Below are 20,229 nucleotides of genomic sequence, written 5' to 3'. Positions count from 1 at the left end.
TACTGAATCCCTGCACTCACTTACACACACACACACACACACACACACACACAACACAGGTGCTGTGGGGAAAATAGGCACTACTGCTGAGTAGCAGTAGTGTGGAGGTTTATATTAAAAAAGTATAAATGGGAGTTTCAAAGATTCTGTTCACACGCAGAGCTGGCTCCGGGGGAACTGGATCAGTGTCAAGGACATTCACATGTAAATAAAGGATGACACGATGACAGGATACCAGCCTCTGGGGAGTTATTTCGCTTCCAAGCATCATGTCTATGCTGACCGTGATGCTGTTCTAAACTAACCCATCTGGCTGCATAAGGCCTGTATCCTTGTATTCCTGTTCATCTGTCTATCTAAATGCCTCTTAAATGTTGCTACTGTACTTGTTTCTACCACCTACCAAGACAGCACAATGTTGAAAAAAAACTGTAGTCCCTCTGGTTTCAGAAAAGGGTAGTAGTGGCAAGAAACAAATCTATACAGTTAGATTTAGGTTTGGGGTACATAGGTTGTTCGATTGCCCATTCCTGAACACCCTTGAAGAGGTGGTGGCACATTGCTTTGTTGAAATGCTGCAGTCCTTTGGTGGGAGAGATTAGTTGACGATAATGTTTTGAGCAGAGACCAGTTCCAGACATGTTTTCCCAAGGCATGGTGACATGGCACCTGAAACCCAGCCAAGTGGCTCATTGTCATTAACATGCTCCCTAATTACCCACTGCAAACATCAGCTCACGAGACGATGAAATCTCAGTGTTGATGTGGATTACAACACAGCTTCACCATTTCATGGGCGTTGGTGGTATGAAGAGCAAGTCAGAAACATCAGTAGACTTTTTGAGATGTTCTCAGACACTTGCCACCTCACCACCAGCGGTTGTACAAACAGAGGAGACAGAAGCAAGTAAGGCCATTCAGACCACCAAATCCCACTCTACCATTCATCATTAACATGGCTGATGCTCTATCTCCACACCTTAATGTTGTTCTCTCCTGATCCCCTCAACACCTTTACCCTCTAGAGATATGAGTAAATTTCACAAATATATTGAGCTGGGACAGTGGGCACCCAAATTTGAAAGAAGGGGCTATTCCTACATGGGATCTTCCTCAGATGTATAGTCAGCAGAGGCAATGGAACATAGAGGTGACGGGACACCCAACAGAAGCAGGGTGGGGGGGGGGGGGAATCACAGTTTAAGGATATGGGGTAGGCCGCTTAAGACTGAGATGAAGAGAAATTTCATCACCTGTTGAATTCTGTGCCACAGAACGCAATTATCTAATGGTAACAAGGCGTAGAGGTGGATGAACACAGAACGTCAGGTAGCATCAGAGGAACAGGAAAGCTGATGTTTTGGGTCTGGACTCTTCAACCTCCTCTGATGCTGCCTGACCTGTTGTGTTCATCCAGCTCTACACCCCCCGTTATCTCTGATTCTCCAGTATCGGCAGTTCCTACTAGTTCCAATTAGCTAATGAGGTATGGCTGGTATTGCTTATATATTCTGAAGACATGGGCATTGTTGTTTCAGTGTTTCTCTCTACCCTACAGTCCGGTGCCAGTATTATCCTTGGTGACTAATCTAGCTACGTGTTTGGAGTTTAGATTTGCATCGTCCAGATACACTCAGGTCTAAGGATAAACTGCTCAGTACAAACTCCAGCATAGTCACAGTGTACTTCAAACCCCCATCTGGCAGCTCCACATCTCACTGCTTCTCATTCAGCGATTTTAGTAAGACTGGTACTCGGTATAATCATTGCTGGAATGTAAATCTCTCCTGCATTGTTGCCTGATTTGAAAGTTTTCCAGTTGTCATTAGGAGCAGGATCACACATTCCTGTTCCAGTCACAGCTGAGTGGAGCTAGCCCCAGAACACTGATCTGCACTGCCTCACTCACTGCTGCTATTCACAGGCTGAGCTATGAAAGATTACCTTCTTGTTGGACTCCTTCTCCTGGACATAGTCTGGATCAGTCATGGTGCAGGTAAATGTCACAGGATTTGATCGTCAGGGAATGGTTTAGCTTTTTATATGAGTTTGATTTTGTGGAGTTTTTCTCCAGTCTGCACTTTGAGGTCAAAAGGGAAATGACAGAACTGGAACAATGTCTTCACCATCTCGATTTGATTTGATTTAATTTGATTTATTGCAGTCACATGTACATAAGTACAGTGAAAAGCTTTGTTTTGTGAGTAGTACAGATCGATCATAGCAAACAAGGGCACTTAACACACAACTCCAGCTCAGGCCAATCTCAACATTCCTATGTGTGTCAGTGTTTCTTTTCCAGTCTACTTTTTTGCCCCTTCCAAATGATCAAATTTCTTTCCTGGTGAGAGATTGAGCTTGATGTAGATTAAGATCAGCCCCATTCTTGATCATTGTCAAGAAAACTGGATTCCTGATTACTAAGGGAATGAAGGATTGGGGGGGTATGCAGGAATGTAGAGATGAGGTCAAAATGAGATACCGAGCCAGTGAGTCCTGGATTAGAAAAAGAAGACATTGGCCAGTTTCCTGCTCCTGATCACTGTCCAGTGATCCCTGCATTAGACAGAGGAAATTAGCCAGGGCTGAAGCTTCTGATCACTGTCGAGTGATATTTGGGTTGAGGGTGAGGGTGAGGGTGGAGGTGGAGATAGGCGGTGAGATCGGCTGGGGTTCCTGTTCCTGTCCAGTGTAAAGATGTCTTGTGGCCAGTGATGATTCAATTTAAATATTTTTAAAGTGGAGGTGTATAGTTTTGTTTAAAAATGGGCTGAAATATTATTGGGAATACACGGGAATATAGAGATAACAAGGTGTAGAGCTGGATAACATCAGAGGAGCAGGAAAGCTGACGTTTTGGGTCTGGACCCTTCTTCAGAAGATTCTTCCATTTCTGAAGAAGGGTCCAGAGCCGAAACGTCAGCTTTCCTGCTCCTCTGATGTTGCTGGGCCTGCTATGTTCATCCAGCTTTACACCTTGTTATCTCAGATTCTCCAGCATCGCAGTTCCTACTATCATGGGAATATAGAGTTGAGGTTAAAATCACATCAGCCATGATCTTATTGAATGGTCGAGCAGGCTTGAAGGGTTGAATGACTTACTTGTGTTCCTCGTTTATAAGTGAATGGAAGTATAACAATTTAGCTCATTTGTGGCAATTTAGCATCTAACATATCAAATATCATTTTAGATATAAATCCATCGACATATCTATCGATACAGTATGGAAACAGGCCATTCAGTCCAATAAGTCTGCTCTGACCCTCTGAAGACTATCCCACCCAGACTCAGCCCCCCATGATACCCACCGCACCCCATCCTTGTTACCTAGCATTTCCAATGGTTAATCCATTTAACCTACGCATCCCTGAACACTACGGGCAATTTAGCACGGCCAATCCACCTAACCTGCACATCTTTGGACTGTGGGAGAAAACCGGAGCACCTGGAGGAAACCCATGAAGACACAGTGAGAATGTGCAAACTCCACACAGGGAGTTACCCAAAGGTCTAATTGAACCCAGGGAAGGAGCAGTGCTAACCATTGAGCCACCGTGCCGGCCCTACTGATATCTGATGATTAGGAATGTAAACACCTTTTGAATTACAGATAGGATTGTTACATGTGAGTGATTGGACTTTCACACTACAGTGCTTTCAGCAGTTTTCTCCTGAGTGTGCACGATAGTTGTTGGCAGATTTAGAACTGTTTCATTTTTGATTCTTCTCTTTCCTGTCTTCTTTTCCTCTATATTTCTCTTTCAGTACCTGGTTTCATTTCAGGTCTTTCTCTTTCCCATTTCTTTCTCAATCCTTCAATCTAACAAGATACATGTACGATGTCTCCACAAAGTCTTTGACGTTACCCTTACTATCAGGACTCTGGGTGCCTGCTCCATCAAAAAAGGAGCAACAACAGAGATTTTTGAGTTTCAGGTGGGAATTGGCTCCCAGAGCTGACTGTTGTATTTTGCTGAATGCTGCTATTGTATGTAGTCAGACACTCAAACAGCTTCTATCGCTGTGCCAGACCTGATAGCAGGCTGTACAACTTAACAGGTCTCTGCACCAAGACCATATCCCAGTGCAGAAATTGGGTTTGCCAGTGATGCCACGGTGGCACCCCATGCTCGAGGTCACTTGGATCTGTAAAGCATTTAGACTGACAATCAGTGCCAGGAAGACTAAGGGGATGTACAGTCTCCAGCTTCCATCAGCACTGATATCAGTCATAGAAGTCTATGACACAGAAAAAGGTCAGTCAGTCTATTAAGTCTGCATCGGTCAAAACCTCCGAACTATTCTAATCCCATTTTCCAGCACTTTAGCCACAGTCTCGTATGCCTGAGAATCGCAAGTGAGCTTGTAAATATTTTCTAAATGTTCTGAGGGTATCTGTCTCTACCGCCTTTATAGGCAGAGAGTTCCAGATTCGCATCACCCTCTGGTGAAGAACATTCCTCCTTGCGACTCCTCTTAACCTCCTGCCCCTTCTCTGAAATCTAAGACCCCTAATCTAGTCATTGATCCCGCCCCCAAGAGGAAAAAGTTCCTTCCTTCTCCACCCCTCAATTATTATACGTTACCCCTAATGACCAGAACCTACCTCTTGATGGTGAAATCAACATCCAGGATTACCAAGGCTGACGTTTCCAACTCGAGATCGCAGATCACCTCTCACAATACTAATCCCAAAGGAAACATTTCCCATCCTGTCCAGCCATTTTCTTAAAGCTAACATATCCAGACATTCCTCCTTAACCCTTGCTGTCCAGTTGCTCCCTGTGACCCCAATCTGATCTATTGTTCAATGTAGCTCTAAACTGTGTTGCAGTACCCAGAATTGCAGTCAGAGCTCCATCTGTGATCTAGCTGGTGCTTTATCCTGGACCAGTGCAACTGACTGTCATATTTGCGGCCTCTGCTAATAGGGGCAAATGTTCACGTGAATTTGTAATTGTCTCATGGATCTGCATTGTAACCTGGTTCATGCATCCCAAATATATTCCTCACTTTTCCAGACAAGACTTCAGTTCACACTATTCCAACTACATGACCAGACCTCTGATCATTTTCTCCTTCATAGTCAAAAATCCTGTAATCTGTTTGAATTTCCTGACTTGCAGATTGCAAGGACAAATTGAACTAATGGCAGACACATTGAGTGGCCTCGCCCCAGCCCAACACTGAATGACGCAATGACTGATATATCAGAAGTGTGAAGGATTTTGGAAATTCAAAGCCAGCGCTGTTTCATTACAGAGGTCATTTGCTTACAGTCAACCAAAGCAATTGCTCTCAACAATCCTCCACCACTTTTAATATTGTAAATATTCTTTATCCACAGCGATTCAGAGCATTCTTGTACCTGAAGAAGGACACACTGACAGCTCCAAGGCAATGCCAGACTGCTCATCCCCTGGTGTCCTGTAAGTTGTTAGTAGCAGGATATGAAGAACACTGGGCTCATATTGTAGGTCCTGAACAAATGGGAAATGTACTGAACAAGCTAGTAAACCATATTTGTTCACACAGACTCTCAATCACAGGTATTAAGCTGCTCAAACAATTCATTAAGGTGAAAATGATACTGATCTTCAGGATTTCAAGGGTCTGAACACACCATTCAGGAATGTGAAACCGTGATGGGGCTTGCCAAAGTGCCAAAAGTGATAGCCCAGGCATTGGGCACCAGTACACAGTCAGCACAGCGCACAGGATTAGGTGGCTCCTGAGGCATGATGTAAATGACACAAATCGCTCAGCATTCACAAACAGGTCAGAGAGTACTGATCAGTGGCGGCTTCAAGGGTTCAGGGAGGAAAGTGGAATAAGGGTACAGTTGGATCAGTCACAATTATATTAATTGTAAAGGAGAATGGAATGTTGGCTTTTATAGCAAGTGAGTTGGAGTACAAAAACTGCAACACTAATGTCCTTCAGGGAAGGAAACTGCCATCCTTACCTTGTCTGGCCTACATGACTCCAGACCCACAGCAATTAGGGGTGGGCAACAAATGCTGGCCTAGCCAAGTCCTGTGAAAGAATAACTAACAAGTACTAGGCCGTGGTGAGACTGCACTGTTTACTGTTCTAATCTGCAGAATTGTAAGGGATCAGGATTAGATACAGAGTAAAGTTTCTTCTACACTGTCCCCATCAAACACTTTGCAGGAATGCTTAGGAAATGGGTGTTCAATGGTGGAGACACCAGAGTAGCTAATTCCAGTTCACAGTGGAGATTCTACCATGTGTTAAACTGACCTCCCGTCACATTATAACCTCTTTGTTCTCTGCTCAGCTTCAAGACAACAGGGGGTTTGGAGATCTGTGTTGACCCAAAGGAACTGTGGATGCAAAAAGCGCTGGACATTCTGAAGAAACAGTTTCAGCAGCGTTAGATGCAGGAGTCATGGAGAAAGTGCTCAAAGCAGCAAATGTGGACTTTGTCATGACTCAGAAGGTCATGGCTCACACGTTAACAATAACACTGGAGAACCGATGAATCACTGCCTACTCACATGAGCTGGCCACAATCCCTTTACCAAGATTCAGTCTTGGTAAACTAGTTCACTGTTGGCCTTTCTGTCTTATTTATCTCATTTCTTGTTCAATATCCAATAACTGAGCTACTTTAATAATCTGGAATGTTTCTCTATCAGCAAACAATAAAGGCAGCTGCACAATCTTTTGCAGACAATCATGACTCATTATCACGCAAACTGTTCCAAAACAACTCCCAGTCACATAAATACTGCAACTGAAGGATCAGGTCAGAGGCTAGGAATCCTGCAGCGAGGAACTCACCTCCTGACCTCCCAAAACCCATCCACAAAATACAAGTCAGGAGCCGGTCTACAACCTGACTCAGAATATATTACCATCCCTTCAGTGTCACTGGGTCAAATTCCTTGAACTTCATCCTTAACAGCATTGTAGGTCTCCCTCCTGTTGTTCAAGGCAGTTCACCATCAGTGCAATTATAATGGCAATAAATAATGTGAGTGTCACTCAGCCAGTGACACCCACACCCCATGAATGAATAAACAAGGCAGCCTTTTCAGTACCGATTGCTAGGAGCTGACTAGTAAAAGGCACATTTGAAAAAAATATGAGTCAGCTCCATCAAATTATTGGACAACAACAGAAGGTGACACTCATTTAATAGCAGAGTATACAGAGAAAAATAAATCAGCACCAAAATCATTCAATTTACACAGCTCCAGTGAGAGAACAGTGAAACATGTCACATTTATTCCTCTGATGTCAGGAAACACTTCACACAGATTACAAATAAACCTCATGTTGGTCAGAATGGGACTGCCAAATCCATCTGAATGTACCCAGTTCAAGGCAGAGTTCAATCACTCTGCTGGAAACAGAAGAACAAAGAGCCTGGAGTTCAGTTCAGACAGAACATCTATCTCAAGATTGCAATGCCTGTGAAACACATTGCATCACAACACATCAAATCCCACTCGAGGCAAGTCAGGCGTCGGTGAGAGTCTGGTCAGCTAACAAGATCTTTTCACCAGGTTTGAAGGCAGGCATCCCCATGTAAGGGCAGCTGGCACAACGAAACGCATCACCAAGGTAGCACTACAACAGACAATGGAAGCAATGTTATTGTTGTCTTGAACCCAAATGGCTAGCACGAGGGGTCATTGTTTTAAGCTGGTTGGTGGAAAGTATAGAGGGGATGTCAGAGGCAGGTTCTTTACGCAGAGAGTTGAGAGAGCATGGAATGCGTTGCCAGCAGCAGTTGTGGAAGCAAGGTCATTGGGGTCATTTAAGAGACTGCTGGACATGTATATGGTCACAGAAATTTGAGGGTGCATACATGAGGATCAATGGTCGGCACAACATTGTGGGCTGAAGGGCCTGTTCTGTGCTGTACTGTTCTATGTTCTATGTTCAAAAGGCAAGACAAACAACAAACTTAACAGCACCAAGGGAATACACTGACTGGGAGTGGGGGCACGGGAAAGAGGGAGCGAGAGACAGCACATGGGGGGGGAGAGGGAGGGAGAGGGAGAGAGAGGGGGAGAGAGAGAGAGAGAGAGAGAGAGAGAGAGAGAGAGAGAGAGAGAGAGAGAGAGAGAGAGAGAGAGAGAGTGCATTCGAGTGAGAGACAGAGAGTGAGAGTGACAATGAGAGCACACACAAGAGTGTGACAGCGGAAGAGAGTGCACAAGACAGTGCGCGTGCGAAAGTGCCAGCATGAGAGTGAACACGAGAGAGAGAACGAAGGCCCTGAGCGCAACAGAGTGAACATGAGGGAGCGAGAGCGAGAGGGGAATGTGAAATAGACATCAGCAAGCCTTATCTGTGGGAAATTAGGGAAGGGCAAGAAATGTTGGCCCAACCAGCAATGCCCACATTCCATGAACATATTTCTTCCAATGTTATTTTGTATGTACTTGTCTTATTATCAATAATGTTGACTACTCCCTCATTAGCTATACAGGGGTAAACCGTGTAGTCAACACACAGTTCACATCCTGGGGCCTTATTTTTACTATCAGAATATAAACAGAGCATGGCTGCAGAGCTCAATAAAATAGACATAGTGAGGGCTTAACGCTAGGAAGCTTTTGAGTCCAACCAAAGACAAGCCTGTGACTATACTGCCAAAATTGTGCTGATGAATACATAGCCCCACTCACTGTGAAGATTATTAGTTCAAATGTGGCTTTCAGCAGTTTTTCCTTGGTAACTGAAGCACAAGCATGTTCCAAATAGATAAGCAGTATCTCGGGAATACTTTCAACTGTGAGGCAGAATCAGTGATCCCCAGATAAACTCAGACAGTGTGTTAGATGAAAAAGCACTGGCAACATTTTAAATAGATCTCAGGCAACCTCTTCACATTAACAGGATGGCTGCTGCTCTGTTCAGGTTCCTGCCAACATGTTAATACTTACACTTCCACACGATGATTTCACCTGCAGTTTCTTAACATCTGTGGATCCTTTCCCGTCCAGTTCTTCAGCCAGGCCACATGTACTGAAACACAGGGATGGTCAGCTACATTTCAAACAGGCTCACCAAAAGAGTTAAAATGTCGAACATACATCAGTAACCTCACTCAACATGCCCTAAGAAGCCTCCAGAATCACTGTCAACATGCACAGAGATACCTCGAAAACAACACACTACATGCCCTGATATGCCTCCAGAAACACACTCAACATTATACAACACTATGACCACGCCTAATATGGTCTTCAGTATACACTACAGTAACTACATGCAACGTGCCTTTACATACATCCATGATCACAGTCAACATGCCTTTATACAGCTGCAGAATCATTCAAATGCCCTGATCTCATTCCGATGGGGCTGTGAGATAAGGATCCGTTTTTATTAGTTTAACCTGAGAAGTTGCAAAGTTCTGACTGTTTTTCCTTGTGTAAATGTGACGGAGTGTGTGACATTGTCAGGTTACACTGGGAAGAACTGGTCAAAGTGAGACACTGTGCAGTTCTTAGTGTAACCTGACGCAGTGTGAGACACTGACCAATTCTTACTGTAACCTGATGGAGTGAGAGACACTGACCAGTTCTTACAGGCCCGTTTCTTTTTCTTGCCGTCTCCACAGTCCATAGCTCTCAGCGAGGCGGGATCCGGTTTCTTCAAATCATCTTCATCCAGCAGTTCATCAGAATCAATAAGATCCTAAGGAAAGGCAGGGAGAGATGGCTCAATTGTGGCTCTGCCTATTGTGCAGGCTATGTGTGCCACAGGCAGAGTGTTTACCTATACATAAGAAATAGGGGCAAGAATAGGCCATCTGGCCCATTGAGTCTGCTCCACCATTCAATAAGGATCAGGGCTGATCTCTTCATGTACTCAACTCTACTTACCTGCCTACTCACTGTTACCCTTATTCTTTTACTGTTCAAAAACGTATCTTTGCCTTAAAAACTTTCAATGCGGTAGCCTCAACTGCTTCACTGGGCAAGGAATTCTTCAGATTCGCAACCTTTTGGGTCAAGAAGTTCCTCCTCAAATCAGTGCGAAATCTGCACCCCTTTATTTTGAGGCTACGCCCCCTAGTTCTAGTTTCACCCGCAGTTGGAAACAACCTCCCTGCTTCTACCCATCTACTCCCTTCAAAATTTTGTGTTTCTATAAGACTCCCCCACCCCACCTATTCTTCTAAATTTCAATGAGTATAGTCCCAGTCTACTCAATCTCTCTTCATAGGCCAACTCTCTCAATTCTGGAATCATCCTAGTAAACCACCTCAGCACCCCCTCCAGTGCCAGTTCATCCTTTCTCAAGTAAGGAGACCAAAACTGTACACAGTACTCCAGGTGTGACCTCACTAGCACACTACACAGCTGCAGCATAACCTCCCTGCTTTTAACCTCCATCAGTCTAGCAATGAAGGACAATACTCTATTTGCAGCCTTAATTACTTGCTGCACCCGCAAACTGACTTTTGTGTGATTCATGCACGAGGACACTTGAGGAGAAAAGTTTAAGGGAGAAATGCATGGAAAGCTCTTTACGCAGAGGGTGGTGGGTGCCTCAAACACGTTGCCAGCAGAGGTGGTAGGGGCAGGCACAATAGCATCATTTAAGATGTATCTAGACAGATACATGAATGGGCAGGGAGCAGAGGGATCCAGATCCTTGGAAAATAGGTGACAGATTTAGATAGAGGATCTGGATCAGTGCAGGCTTGGAGGGCCGAAGGGGCTGTTCCTCTGCTCTAAGTTTCTTTGTTCTTTTGACACTCAGGTCTCTCTGAACAGCAGCATGCCTGCAATTTTTCACCATTCAAATAATAGTCCATTTTACTATTATTGCTACAATTCTATATTCCTAGCTGTACGTGTAACAGTCTGTGGACAATACTCCCAAAGTATAATCTTCCTTTCTCAATGAATTAGAACCAAGAACAGTATTTCCAGCCCCTCTGATACTTCAAATGTTCACTGTTTGGTTATGAAAGATACTCTTCATGACAAGTTTTTTGGGTCTGGTGGTAGCCCAGGTAAACAGCTCCCTTCCTTCCCCTGCAGCTCTGCCATGATCCTAGTGTACACCACATTTTGTGCAAGTAACTGTGGGATTATTTCTTTCTTATCAAGGTTTGGGCAGTACTGGTAGGAGGGGCATTTCTTAGCCGCTGTGAGCTGTTGCAATGCATTTTGATGCTGAAGAACTAATTGGTTGATTCAAACCCATGCAGGTGTATGCCAGACAGGATAGGATGGAAGATTTTCTTATTTATTGAATCACAGCTTGCAAAAGGGAATTCAATCTGTTCTCACCCTCACCCATGGTTGTCTGCCATTTATCCTAAAAATCTCTCATTTGGTTCCCAAACCTCCTGCCAGTTCAAACAACCTTCTCATTTGCTCTATCAATACCTGTGGTCACAGGAAGCAGTATTATTAAACTTCCTCTGCTCCAGGAACAATTCCAGCTTCTCCATGCTCTCTATGCAAATAGACTCCAAATTATTTAAACACAGCTCTAGTTATTATAAAGGGAATGGAGGAAGGTTTTGCTGAAACTATACAAAGCATAAATCTGATCACAGTTGGAATACAGTGGACAGCTCTGGGCGTCTTCTCTAAGGAAAGATATTGAGCTCGGATTGACTCAGAAGTCTCTTCCCTCTGAATCAGAAGATTGAGCGTTCCTGGGCCAGTGCTGACGTCAGGGCCTTCCTGGGCGAGTGCTGACGTCAGGGCTTTCCTGGGCCAGTGCTGACGTCAGGGCATTCCTGACTGTTCCTAGCTTGAGGGGGAGGGTGATTGCCACAAGCTCAACTGAATGCTTTAGAACAAGCTGTGGCCTGCCACTGGGGAGGGCACAGCACTGATAGCTGCCATAAAGGTTAGCGAGGGGCGTCACCATTTTTAGGCCCCTGTACTTTGGCCTCAAGGGATAGGAGTTTGGACCAGGCATTCCTGCTCCCCCGGAAAAGCTCAAGCACAGGATAACAGGTGGGGTTTAGAAGAGGTAATCTCACCACATCGTCGTCATTCATATCAATGGCTGACAGGGTCCAAGCTTTCTTCGTGTTGGGGTCCAGCTGCGGTTTCTCTGTAACATCAAATTTCCAGTATGAACCTAAACACACAGTCATGGCTCACCCATTGCCAGCTGGTGGCCAACTGCAGTGACCCAGCAGCAGTAGACAGTCACAGTACCAACTTCTACACATTCAAGCTGCACAAACCCAGTACAGAGCCAACCCTATACAGTAAAATGCTGAAAATACTCAGCAAATCTAACAGCATCGATAAAGATAGAAACAGAGTTAACCTTTCAGGTTGGGAGCCTTCGTCAACACTAAGTTAGAGATGTCTTAGCTTTAATGCTGGTGAAACAGGGAACATGGAAAAGAGAGGTTCTGAGGTAGCAGGGAGATAGCAGAGACTGGCCGACTAAAGCGCTGATAGGACTGAGCTCAAGTGAGTGGCAAAAGGAACAACTAAAGAAATAAAAGCTTCTACCCAGAGGAAGTGTGAATGGCAGAATGACAGTCTAACAGCAAAATGAGAAAACAGGATTAAGACTGAAAGCTGCAACACAACCAGGCAGCTAACCTTGTATCAGAGATAATGGGAACTGCAGATGCAGGAGAATCCGAGATAACAAAGTGTGGAGCTGGATGAACACAGCAGGCCAAGCAGCATCTTAGGAGCACAAAAGCTGACGTTTCGGGCTGATGAAGGGTCTAGGCCTGAAACGTCAGCTTTTGTGCTCCTAAGATGCTGCTTGGCCTGCTGTGTTCATCCAGCTCCACACTTTGTTATCTAAGGTAGCTAACCTGCAGTGGGGCAGAGATTACTGTCTGAAGTTGTTGAACTCAAAGTTGAGCTCAAGAGATGCAATCAGGTGTTGTTCCTGGGGATGACGTTGTGCTTCCCAGGAACTGTGCAGCTGACCACAATCATATATGTGGGAGCAAACTGGAGAATTACATTCACAGGCGACTGGAAGGTCAGGGTGATCCACAGACTGGGTGGAGGTCTCCGATAACAGCCACCCAGTCTGCGATTATTCTCCCCGGTGTAGTGGAAGGAATGTTGTGAACACGGGAATCTAGATTGAACAACACACAAGTAAATCAGCGCAACACGGAAGGAGTGTTTGGTATCTCAGACAGACGTGAGAGAGTGGAGTGCTTAATGAAGACACTCTAGAGGCAGCTTTATTCTGTATCTAAACCACTAATGCCCCTGTACTGGGAGTGTTTGAGGTGGATAGCGTAAAAGGCAGCTTTACTTTCAGCTTAAAAAAATAGAGAAGCATAAAAGAAAGGAAATATGTAACTCCTTGCTGATACTGTCTGGGGAATGTTTGATGGGGACAGTGTCGATTGAGCTTTACTTTCAATTTAAACAAGTAAAAGCTTTTTACTTTCAGGCTAAAAGAGAAGATGGAGCTCGGCTCTATTCTTTCAGTTTAAAACAGCAGGAGGAACTTTACTCGGTATCTAATCCCATACAATACCTGCGTTTGCTAGGAACAATGTAAAAGGAGCATTATTTTCAGTTCCAAAGGTGTTGGAAGCTTTCCTGTCAGTTTAAAGTAGTACAGGACATTTTATCCTGCATCTAACTATTGTACTGATCATTGGAGTGTTTGATGGGGCAGTGTACTGGCTCGTTTACCTTCAGTTTAAGACAGCAAAGGTAGCTTTACTCTGTACCTAAGCCTGTACTATCTCTGCCCTGGAAGTGTTTGATGGGTACAGTGCAAAGGCAGCTTTACTCTACATCCAAACCCTATGCTGTACAAGTCCTGAGAGTGTTAGGTGGTGGTTGTCTGCATTTAAAACTGTTGAGCTCTTTGTGTTTTTGAAAGCATTGGTAATATTTTCTGCTGTGCTGCACAATGTATGGTGAGATACTGAGTGCAGCAGCAGGTCCTGCTGGGGAAGGTGGAGTGGTGCTGGACCGTCCATGTCAGCAGCTAGACGGACAAGAAAAAGAAAATGTGTTTTTATTTAATTCCAGTGATATGTGCATCAATGACCAGGCTATATCTAACTGCCTCCACCACAGCACAGAACAGCAAATAACCACACTCTAGCGAAAGTTGTCCCCAGGTAGTACAGCAATGCTTACCATCCACCGCTTTCGATTTCGAGACAAACGACAGTTTCAGTCGAGCAGATGACCCAATTTCAAAGTCTGGCTTCTTCGCCCTCAACATCACCTTAGTCAAATCATTACCCTTGTAGTCAACAAATTGTTTTATAGAATTCAGCTCTTCATCTGTTAACGGGTCAGACTGTATCTGTGAAGAAGCAGAATTCAAGGATTCTGTTATTGCCACTACCACCCAAATGAATAAACCTGACATGAAGCAGAGGTAGCCCAGTATCGTACGTGGCCTTCATCCACCCTCAACACAGTGGCCAGCTGGGTAAGGTGTGAGTTGCTGCAAGGGTAAAAGGGGGTGTCCAAGAAATGCAACAAGTCTGTGGCCTTGCACAACATGTGCCCCTGCTACAGGTGAAGGCGAAAAGAAGAACAAGAACACTTGGATAATCTCAAAGGTCAAGCAGCTTTGTCTCGAAGACCCTGCAGCTGAATGTTGAATACAGGGGCTGTAATGTGCCCAGGCTTGGGCCCCATCTCTCCACATATTCTGCCATGAGGCCGTACTGGCCTGAGATGCCAATGGCACTGGGTCCAACACCAGGAATAGCCTGAGCCTTTAGTGTTATTGGAAACTAAGTTGTCTGCAGCCAGTCCCGAGTTGGGATTCCCCCAATAACTAAATACTGCGAACGCTGGAAGTCTGAAACGAACACAGAATGCCAGAGAAACTCAGCAAATCTGGCAACATCTGTGGAACAGATAGGGAGTTAATATTTTGAGTGACTCTTCTTCCTTGATCTGGAGAAAGGTCATATTGGACCCAAAAATGTTAACTCTGTTTCTCTCTCCACAGATGCTGCCAGACCTGCCCAGTTTCTCCATTTGTCAGGGTTTCCTTCCCTGATAGCCCAGCTTTCCACGTCTCTTCCCCTACCTCCCCACCAAGCACCATAACCCCAGGGCTTCTCCTCATCCATTTCTGGCACCCTCCCTCTCTGCTCCAGCCCTCTTCCCCCACCCACCTCAGGGGTGCTTTTCGACCCCACAATCCCAATCCGTCTAATGCAAACATGGCCTGCTTGCTCTCTCCGCTGTCGCTGTCACCCTCTGACTGGGGTGATTTGTAGTGGCAGATGAAGTGGACTTATTTACCTCAGTGATCTCTGTAAAGCCTGCAAGCTTTAGGCTGGAGGTGAGCTGTGAGCCAGTCTTCAATTTGGAGTTACCTAAGGCAGACACAAGGGAACAGTAGATCAAGAGCATTTTTTTTTCCACTATTCATTCATGGGACATGGACATCACTGGCCAATATTTATAACACATCCCTAATTTTGCCCAGAAAACAGTTGAGATTCAACCACATTACTGTGAGGTCTGGAATCACATGCAGGCCAGGCCGGGTAAGAATTGTAGATATCCTTCCCTAAAGGACATTAGTAAACAGATAGGTTTTTCTGACAAGTGACAACAGTTTCATCGTCATTAGATTTGGGTGGTACGGTGGCTCAGTGGTTAGCAATGCTGCCTCACAGCGCCAGGGACCTGGGTTCGATTCCACCCTCGAGGGACTGTCAATGTGGAGTCTGCACATTCTCCCTGTGTCTGCATATCTTTGCTCCGGTTTCCTGCCACAGTCCAAAGATGTGCAGGCGAGGTGTATTGCCAAGCTAAATTGCCCTTGGTGTCCAGTGATGCATAGATTAGGTGGGTTATAGGGGGAAGGGTCTGGGTGCCATGTTCTGAAGGTCAGTATGGACCTGTTGGGCCAAAAGGCCTGTTTCCACACTGTAGGGGTTCTATGAATGATTAGATTCTTTAAGGATTATGGTAAAATTTGAACCCAGTTCCCCAGAATATTACCTGGGTCTATGGGTTAAAAATCTAGTGATAATACTATTAGGCCATCACCTTCCCTCATGACCCTGCTCTGTGCTAACATCACTGTCTCCAGTACCCAACCAAGGTAGATTGACCATTTTGTTACACTGGGCAGTGAAACACAGAGGCCGAGGGGGATGACTGTTACCTGTCGAAGGGTATCATGCTCAATGCCCCAATGTGTCCACTTCAGGCCCATCTGCCACCCAGCAGAACCCAGAGACTGGGATATATTTGGAGATTCAGTAAAGACAGGAGCAGACTGTGAAGTTTCCCCTGCAGCCAACCAGCCCTTCAATGTGCTCGGATATCACCAGCTTTAGGAGAGAAGGGACTGAAAGTCACATTGGAGACAAATCTCAGTGAATTCTCCAACTGGACCTTTGATTGCCTCAGATTGGGCAATGACAGCGGACAATGGGCATTGCCTCACCATCTGGTATGAGGAAGTACCAGACCAAGTAACCAATGCGACCAAGTTCAGACAATGAGCACATGCCAGCTGTATGAGCTGAGTTCACTGCACCTTACTGGGTTTCAAGCACACAGTGAATGAGTTCTGGGGCCCACACTGATACCAATGTGTTGGTACATTAGGAGTGAGTACGAAGGGATGGCATCAGAGGTTCCTCACTTTCCTTTCTATCAGAGACTCTGTGAGGTGCACCACAAGTGACAACAGACACTCAGGAGACAACCAAGGCATCGGGGATCAGTCAAACAAACCTCAGCTCAAAATATTTGTGCTGCTGACACATCTTCCTCTTTTCTCAAATGACAGGGACCTCAACGATATTCATCCCATTTCCCACACCTCTGGTTAAGCCCACTTCCTCTCATGACAGGTCTCCTCCCTTGTCCTTAAATTCCTCTATGTAAGACTTTATATCAAAGAATCAGGTTTCATAGTTTCCACAATCCTCAGTAGGATGTGACCACCAAACACATCTTGTCCCCACCCTCCCACCGCCCGTTATCATTCTGAATGAACTCACTTGTCAGCTACTTTAAGCATCCTGTCCTTTTTTCGACTCAGTGCTTTCCCATGTGTTTTACTAGTTGCCCTTTCACTTCCTCCTTCCTCACTATCAAAGGCCCCAAACTCACCTCTCAGAAGAAAGTGATTTACAAGTATTTCTTTCAGTCTCTTGTACTATACTTGCTACGTGATTGTCCCTACACTGAGGCTAAATAGAGACTGAGTTTTCAGGCTGATTGAAGGTCTCTCTGAAAGTGTCTGTCACCTTTTATGTTAGCTGCAAGCCCCTTCACATATTCTCTTTTGTTTCTCTTATTTGCCTTTACACATCATGTCTGAACATTTCATAATCATCCTGGTCCTCATTGTATTTGTCTGGTGTCATAAGCAATTGTTTTCTTCTTCATCTTAGTTAGTTTGTTTCTTTATCATGGTAGCTGTGGATTTAGGAATAGACCTTGACCCTGACCCTGTTCCAACTCATCTTCTTCAGAGGGAGTCCATTACTCATTTACTGTTTTGCCTGCAAATCTAAGATTCTAATTTATTCAAGGTTCATTCTTACCCCACTAAAGTCAGCTGTTCCCAGTTAGTATTCTTGCTCTGGATTGTTCTTTGTTTTTTTTCCAGTTACTCCGAACTTTTTGTTAAATGATCAGTATTCCCTAAACTTTCACGCACTGTCATTTAAGCTTGATCTAAATGGACCACTTCGTTGGAAAGAATCGTGTCTAAAAACTCTTGCCCTCTTTGCCTTTGCACAAATGCTACCTCCATCTACATTCAAGAAAGTAAGTCTGAAAACGTGTTCGCCTATGCCTTTTCTGATAGTTGGTGACTTGCAAACTACACCAAGCAAAGTAACTGTACCTTTTTTATTGATTAGCTCTGGCCAAATTAATTCTGTCAATGGTCTTGCTAAGGCATCCTCCTTGTCCAGTACTCTTCTGAAACATGACAGTCATGCCTACTCACTTCCTATCCTTCCCGAGCACCCGGTATTCAGGAAATTTAACACCCAGCTCAGATCTTCCTTGAGCTAGGTTTCTTATCTTCACAATAGCAATTTTACACATGGCAATCTGTGCTTCTGACTCCCCAGTCTTATGTAGATCATAGATCATTGAATAGCATCCCTTCGGGCCAACAAATCCATATTGAATCTCAGAGCATCCCATGCAGACCCATCCCCCTTAACCCACCTAATCTACACATCCCTGAACACTGGCATGGCCAATCCACCTAGCCTGCACATCTTTAGACTGTGGGTGGAAGCTGGAGCTGACACAGGGAGAATGTGCAAGTTCCACACAGACAGTTGCCCGAGGCTGGAATTGAACCGGGACCCTGGCACTGTGAAGTAGCAGTGCTAACCACTGAGCTACCATGCCGGCCTAATGTACAATACTGTATGTGCCCAGTAACCCTGATTTAGCCTTGGTTAATTTCTCTTTTATTCTGATGCACTTATAAACACGACTCTCTATTCTAGAGCTATATTAGAAAAATGTGAGGTGCTGCATTTTGGAAAGGCAAATCAGGGCAAGAGGTACACACTTAAAGGTAAGGTCCTGGGGAGTGTTGCTGAACAAAGAGACCTCGGAATGCAGGTTCCGGGTTGCTTGAAGTTGGTGTCATGGGTAGTAAAGGCAGGATGTTTGATATGCTTGCGTTTATTAGTGAGTGCATTGAGTATAATAATTGGGAGGTCATGTTGTATGCGCCACATCTGGAATACTGCATGCAATTCTGGTCTCCCTGCTACAGGATGGATGTTGTGAAACTGGAATGGGTCAGAAAAGATTTACAAGGATGTTCCTAGGGGCGGAAGAGTTTGAGTTAGCACGAGAGGCTGAATAGGCTGGGGTTATTTTCCACAGAGCATTGAAGTTTATAAAATCATACAGGACACAGATTGGGTGTATAGCCAAGGTCTTTTCCCTGGGGTCGGGGTGTCCAAAATTAGAGCGCACAGGTTAAGGTGAGGGAGGAAAACTTTAAATACCATTAGCAAACTTGAAAATATTCAGCAAACACTGGCCAATTGCAGAATCACATTTTGTTTTGGTCTATGCAAGCATTGGCTGTTGAATATGTCTATTACACTGTCTATTACGAACGACGAAAGGAATAGCACATCCCAGTCATTGGGATATACAACCTGGCAGTGCACTACCACTAAAATTCTCACGCCATGTGACACAGCGTCTTTAGAACTGACTAAAGTACCTGTTAGTGAGAAATACTACTTGTGCAGCAGCTGTATTGTAGGCACATGGAAACTGTGTGTTTAAGCAGTTCAAATGGAGATACTGTGAGATTCCGCGGTAATTTGAGGGACACTGTTACTTTTCAGGAATGAAAGTGGGCCCATTCATGAGTTTCCGTGATTCACAGCAAACTATTACTGTGCTGCAGGATGTTGCAAGTTGAGAAGTAGTTTGTATTCCCCCTATTTGTAAGACACCTCAGTCTTCTGGACTTAGCCTCAAGCATGACAGTTTCAAATCATAATCATTAACACCACTTTGTCTGGACAGCAGTGGGTTGTAAAATATCTTTTATTGTTTGTTGCTGCCTCTAGACATAGCTACTGTCTCTTAGCTTCGTTTCGGTTTCAGCTAACATTCTCCAGTACCATTCTGAAACATTAACTCAATCAGTCTGTCCACAGATCCTCTGTAATTCCTGCATACACACAATAACCTACAGAGATGTCAGATCTGATATCACCCAGCACAAGGTCAAACAGGATGATCACCTGATATACATATGGGCTCTGTGAAGTAAAATCTCCCTCCAGGCTTCAGGATTCGAGCGACTTCAGCAAAGATTTCAAAACTGTGCACAGTAGCAGAGCTTCGCACGGTGCCTGACAGCACAAGGTCGAAGGTTGATTCCCCGTGGGCAGCTGGAAGCAGGCAGAACAGTCACTGAAACATGTGCAGCACTGCAGCAAGAGCAACAAATACAGCAAGAACCAGTGTCACATGACATCCCAAAAGCTGTATGAACAATCACAACTACTTTCTCGGCATGGGCACTGCACACGGCTCAGCAGTCACCCGGAGGCAGCAACAAATTGTGGGAACAACGGGGCTTGCATTTCCAAACAGCTATATATATGCATGTGAGTGTGAGTGTGTGAGAGCGAGTGTGAGTGTGAGTGTGTGAGAGCGAGTGTGTGAGAGCGAGTGTGTGAGAGCGAGTGTGTGAGAGCGAGTGCGAGTGTGAGTGTGAGTGTGAGTGTGTGAGAACGAGTGCGAGTGTGAGTGTGAGTGCGGGTGAGG

The 20,229-nt window shown here is 44.9% G+C and overlaps 2 protein-coding genes across 2 annotated transcripts; one reads left to right on the top strand and one right to left on the bottom strand.

Annotated features, from left to right (window-relative positions):
* The first annotated feature begins 1,690 nt into the window (after positions 1 to 1,690).
* LOC125460013 (C-C motif chemokine 18-like) lies at positions 1,691 to 6,689 on the top strand. Its single transcript, XM_048547034.2, has 3 exons — positions 1,691 to 1,996; positions 5,349 to 5,430; positions 6,303 to 6,689. Exons 1-3 carry the CDS (start codon positions 1,933 to 1,935, stop codon positions 6,400 to 6,402), a joined length of 246 nt encoding a protein of 81 aa, XP_048402991.1. The 5' UTR covers positions 1,691 to 1,932; the 3' UTR covers positions 6,403 to 6,689.
* A 458-nt stretch (positions 6,690 to 7,147) lies between these two features.
* Positions 7,148 to 19,857, bottom strand: ciapin1 (cytokine induced apoptosis inhibitor 1; the record flags this gene model as incomplete). The annotated part of the gene is made up of 7 exons (XM_048546196.1): positions 7,148 to 7,600; positions 8,926 to 9,007; positions 9,564 to 9,682; positions 11,997 to 12,070; positions 14,104 to 14,275; positions 15,235 to 15,308; positions 19,701 to 19,857. Coding segments are annotated over 7 exons (789 nt in total), but the record flags the coding sequence as incomplete, so codon positions are not given.
* Between the last annotated feature and the right edge of the window lie 372 nt (positions 19,858 to 20,229).

The sequence above is a fragment of the Stegostoma tigrinum genome, chromosome 16 (assembly GCF_030684315.1).
Source record: "Stegostoma tigrinum isolate sSteTig4 chromosome 16, sSteTig4.hap1, whole genome shotgun sequence".
In the NCBI taxonomy this organism is placed as follows: Eukaryota; Metazoa; Chordata; class Chondrichthyes; order Orectolobiformes; family Stegostomatidae; genus Stegostoma; species Stegostoma tigrinum.
This window is presented reverse-complemented; position numbering and strand designations above follow the sequence as displayed.